Raw genomic sequence first — 5442 nt, 5'->3', positions numbered from 1 at the left:
CTGTTCTATAGCCTTCAAAAATTCTCTTTGGAAATAAAGGAGGTAGAACGCGGAGGATGAGGGTTACCATAGTCGTGTGATCCAAAATGGAGTTTATTCTATTGAAGCATGTTGACTGTTGCCTACTGAAGAATCTGTAATTACTTCCTGACAGCCTGAACTACTAAGATTGCATCCACTCACAACCAATGTATTCCTTTATTTAAAATATTTCTATGTCCCACTCCTGTTTACCTCCTGACCCAAGGCGATAAATTCCACTGTTGCCACCAAATATTCAGCCTCTTTATTTTGTTGAAATAGGAGGGACTTTCCGTAGTAGACTTGAGAATCCCTCAGAAAGCGCTTTGTAGCCAAGCCTGATTCAAAGCAGTGGAACAATTTTCTTAGAGGCTCTTGCTCTGAAATGTGAGTCGCTTCCATCATCATCATCATCATCATCATCTTCTTCATCTAAATGCATTAGGTTGCCTGGTGTGGAGATCAGGCTTCCCCAAAGCAGGCGGCTGTTAAACAATCCAAGTGGCCAAGGAGTTGCGCGTGGAGACACACCAGGCCCTTCGGCCATTCCCCCCGCGCGTTCTGCCTGGCAGCGGGGGCGCCATCTTGGACGCTCAAGGTGACGGGAGCAAAAGCGGGACAGCGGCGCTGCGTCGTGAGCGGAGGCCGAAAGTTTCGTACTGGCACAGCGCTCGAAGAAGCAAACTTGGCTGCGGGCTCGGAGGGGGCGTGGCTTTCGGAGAGCCGTCCAGCTCCGCAAGGTGTCAGGCTTGTGCTGGAGGGCCCGGCAGGGCCCGGCGACACGCAGGAGAGGACTGCCGGCCGGCCTGAGCGCTGCTTTGACTTCCTGCAGGAAACTCATCTCAGCGCAGCAACGCGCGGAGCTCTCCCGCTTTTCCCCAGTCACCTGTTGCCCCGAGAGGAAGCATCCAAGATGGCGCGCCCCTGTGCCCGGCGGAGTGAGCGGGGAATCACCGAGGGGCGCGCAAAGGGGGCGCAGGGCTGGGGGAAGGGAGAGCCTCGGGGAAGGAAGGCGCGCGCTTTCAGCCTAAGGCCCGGCTGGGTCCGCGCGCGGGCGGGGGGAGGGGGGCTCGCGGGGTCTGCTTGCGCACGAGCACGTGACGCGCCAGCTATAAAGCTCCCTGGCGCTCGCCGAAGCGCTCCAGTGCCAGCAAGAAGGTCCAGCGGTTGGGAGCTGAGCGGGAGGGAGGCAGCGTCTCCCCACCCGGGGCCGGCTTATAGCCCTGCCCCTCCGCCTGCGGGGAGGGACTTCTGGGGGCGCGGGTGCCCTGCTCCGCCAGGCCGGGGAGGCGGTGGCGCCGCCTCCTGGGACTCCTCCCTTGCGCAGCCGCTAGGGGGTGGCCAAGCGGAGCGCCGGCAGCCGGCGAGAGCCGCGGCAGCGGCAGCACCAGCTCCACCATGACCCTGGGCTGCAGCGGCGGGAGCAACAGACCCTGCGGCTTGCTGGCGGCGCCCTCGCCCGAGGAGGACGAGGACGACGAGGCATTGTCCGACGTGGAGGACGGCGACATCGACGTGGTGGGGCCCTCGCACGACCATGGCCCGGCCAAGTTCAGCGACGAGGACGAGGAGGACGAAGAGGACTTGCGCCTCCTGCCCGAGCCGCCGGCACGGGGGAAGCCCTCGCCGGCCCAGGCCGGCCCGGAGCCTGCGCTGGAGGACAGCCGCCCACCTGCTGCTACCGGGGTGGCTGCTGCAGCCACGCCTGCGGTTTCCGTTGCCTCGTCGTCGGGAAGTGCTGCCTCCGGGGGCGGCGGCGGCAAGAACCCGTTGGTGAAGCCGCCCTACTCGTACATCGCGCTCATCACCATGGCCATCCTGCAGAGCCCCAAGAAGCGGCTGACGCTGAGCGAGATCTGCGAGTTCATCAGCGGCCGCTTTCCCTACTACCGCGAGAAGTTCCCCGCCTGGCAGAACTCCATCCGCCACAACCTGTCGCTCAACGACTGCTTCGTCAAGATCCCCCGCGAGCCGGGCAACCCGGGCAAGGGCAACTACTGGACTCTGGACCCGGAATCTGCCGATATGTTTGACAACGGCTCCTTCCTGCGTCGGAGGAAGCGCTTCAAGCGGCAGCAACAGCAGCTCCACCCGCAGCCTCCCGACCTCCTCCTGCGCGCCGCCGCCGACCCGGCCGCTTTCCTGCCCGGCTTCGCCTACGGACCCTACGGCTACAACTACGGGCTGCAGCTGCAGAGCTTCCATCACCATCACCACCATCACCACCCCGCGGCGGGAGGCGGGGCGGCGACGGCAGGGACCTTCCCCTTCCAGCCTCCGCCTTGCGCCCTGCCTGCTCCGCCGGGCCCCGCGGCCTCGGCGGCCTCCCCGTCGGTCTTCTCCGGCGGCCTCTCGTCGTTCCTGGGCGGCGAGCTGAGCTGCAGGAAAGCCTTCTACCCGGGCGGCCAGCTCAGCCCCACCGCCTCCGTCCTGCAGAGCCTTAAGACGGACCAGGGAGCCGGCCACAGGCCTTCCTTTTCCATAGACAACATCATCGGCGGCGGCGCGGCCCCCCCGCCGTCTAGTAGCAGCGCCACTGGCGCGCCCGCTTCGCCTTTCCAGGCGGGCCACGCTGGCGGCCAAGCGCAGGTCCTGGCCATGCTTTCTCCGGCGCTGACGCCCATCCCGAGCCATTTGAACCTGGCCCACGATCCCCTTCTGCAGTCCGGGCAGAACTTTTCCAGTAAACTCACAAACCTCAACAGCTGTCCCTTTTAAACGGCCCCCGACCCCACCAGCCCCCTCCTTTCTGTCCCCTCTCCCTCCTATTGTGTGTTCAAAGGTAGGAATTCTTCCTTTTTTGAGACTGTTTGGCGTCTTCATCGATTTTGCGTCTTTCTTTCACCCTGCTTAATTTAGGGGAGGGGGGTTTCTCCGGGTGGGGAAGATTTCACCAATGTAACCTGTAAAAAATGGGGGGGGGGGTGTTCTGGCAAAATAGTTTTCTAAACTGCAGCCCTAAACTATCCAAGTGGAAGCGATTTCCATCGGGTCTTGCTTCCCTGAAACTTTTGTCCTTCAAATATTGTCTTTTAGATGGTGGCTGTAAGGTCTGGAAAAGCTCCGTAATGTTCTACGGAGCTCCCCTGGAGAAAGTCTTGAAAATCATGTCTTGTGTATGTAAATCTGCCGATATGGTGGGGGTTCCTTTACTCCGCTCTGCAGTCCAGTTCAAGGACCAAGCGATCAATTGCAGCACTTCCTTTACGTGTTTCTTCGGACGCAAATCCCACTCAATTTACGGAGACATGCTCCTAAAATTGCAGTCCTGCAAGGCCTTGGGTTGAAGTGGGCGGTAGACCGGACTTGCCCTTGACAAGGAAAGGAGAATTTGCGATGCTTCTTTTGTTTGGTGGCTGCCTGTATCCCCTTATCTCAAAGGGTCTGTTTACCAACTGGAGCACTTCTCTTGATAGCTGGTGTGGGAAGTTAATATTGGAAGTCACTGTCTCCTAAAAAGGGAAAGTTAGGGTGTGTGTGTATGTGTATGCATGTATGTATATATGCATGTGTGTATGCACACGTACACACACACATTCGAAAACCACATTTCAAGCGCAAATCTTAAACGATGACGAGAGATCAGGAAGTCCTCCATTACCCAATCACCCGCCTCCTCTCCGCCCCTTCAACGTGTGTGTTTCTTGTGTATCTGGACTGATTTGTGTGTATATAATGTGCGCCAGAGTCCGCTTAACCCTCCCCACTAGCTGTTCACCCTTCCTATTTTATTGAAAGAATTGTGAATAATTTGATGTGGAAAAGGCAACGTAATTTTTTGTCCACCTTTGGTGTAAATTAATAAATGTTTGTGAACTCTTTTAAAAGGAACCCCGTCGGTTTTGCTGTTGGCTGCGAGGGAGGGAGGGAGGGAGGGAGGGAGCGAGCGAGCAGCTCACTTTAAGAGCAGAGCGCTAAAATCCTAAATGGAAAATGGAAAACATTCGATTCGATTATTTAAAAAAGAAAAAGTAACCGGAGTTGCTTCAGCAATGCATTATAGAGGCCCAAGAACTCCAGCATTTATTCAGAAGCCCCTGGTTTACCGACGATAATTTTAAGGTAGATATTAATAATCTCTGAGTTTGGTTGCAACCCACAATCCAGTTAAAGTTGGATCTCTGTATCAAGGAGATCAAATTCGTCTGCGGTCCCTGAGAAACTTAGCTGGAGGAGGCCAGTGCCTTTGAAATAAACAGGACAAAGCACTTTGGGAACTGAGCTTCCCCTTGCAGGAAAAGACAGGCCATCAGCAAAACCACTAGAAATTAGACTTTTCCTTCTCTTCCATACTGGTCAGGGTTTCAAGTATATTGTTCTGTCCCTCTCTCTTTTAAACGGGTACTTTTAAACCAACTTTTAAAATATAGTTCTGATCCTATTTTTTAAATTCTGGTGTTACACTTGGCAACCAATTAAACTCTTGTTTTCGGAAAATACTCGAAGTTGCCAAGCAGTTCCTAAAGGATGAAAATTATACTCCCGCTCCCCTTTTTGTTTTGGTTGGAAATGTTGATACATGGAAGAAGGGGGGGGGGAGGAAAGAAATGGAAAGGTTTTACTTCTGAGCTTTCCTAAGGGTTGGATTGACTGTCTGAAACCCGAGATCCCGGCCTTAATTTGTGCCAGGGAAAAAGGCTACAAAGTAAACAGACGTCCCGCCTTGTGCAGTCCTTGTCCTGAAACGTCTTTACATTTCTGACCAAAATTGAAAATGGGCAGCTTCAATATCTTCCCCTAATCTCTCCGACAGTGGCTGCCTTGTCAATTTCTCAGTTAAACGACTCTGAAAGGAGGAATAAGTGAATGAATCAAATCAAAGCCCCCATCTAAAATATTCATTTATTAGCTTTTACGCGCCTCTAATGGACTCTCCCATAGAGATCGGTCTATAAAGGTGTGTGTGTGTGGGGGGGAGGGTGCAAAGAAGAAAGACGGATTCTTGTAGCATTTTCCATCTGTCTTTCAATCCAGCCTCTCCACAAGCCTTCAGCGCAGTTTGTTGATGTTGTTGCTTGAAAAGAGTCTTGCCCTCCCCGCTGGCCCAGCGAGCGGTCTCGCGTCTCCCTCTGGCCCACATTTGCTTTTGAAAAGCGATCTCCTGTCAGACACTTGGTCGTCTCCTTTCATGTCCAGTCCCCACAAAAGAGACTACAAGGCAGGACATGGAAAGTGAAGGGTGGGGGAGAAAAGAGAAGGAGGCAAATGAATCTATTTTCCAGATTGCTGAGCACATGGTGGCAAATGGGACGGAGAGCCCAAGCTCTTTCTGCCACTTTCCTCCCCCACCCCTACGACGCGCCATCTTTTCTTAGTCCCCAGGATTCTATCCAAATTGTTAAACTGCTGTGAGAAGCAAGTCTCTAGAAGGCTGGTTGGCCCATTTCCTTCGGCAGCCTTTGATTACCTTAGACTGTAGGC

At 54.8% G+C, this 5442-nt stretch overlaps 1 protein-coding gene across 1 annotated transcript; it reads left to right on the top strand.

Moving 5' to 3' along the window:
* Window positions 1–1419: 1419 nt before the first annotated feature.
* Window positions 1420–2832, top strand: FOXD2 (forkhead box D2). Its single transcript, XM_054981252.1, has one exon. The coding sequence runs from the start codon at window positions 1420–1422 to the stop codon at window positions 2737–2739; it is 1320 nt and encodes a 439-aa protein (XP_054837227.1). The 3' UTR covers window positions 2740–2832.
* The last annotated feature ends 2610 nt before the right edge of the window (window positions 2833–5442 follow it).

This window comes from Eublepharis macularius, chromosome 5, assembly GCF_028583425.1.
Source record: "Eublepharis macularius isolate TG4126 chromosome 5, MPM_Emac_v1.0, whole genome shotgun sequence".
Lineage (NCBI taxonomy): Eukaryota > Metazoa > Chordata > Lepidosauria > Squamata > Eublepharidae > Eublepharis > Eublepharis macularius.
This window is presented reverse-complemented; position numbering and strand designations above follow the sequence as displayed.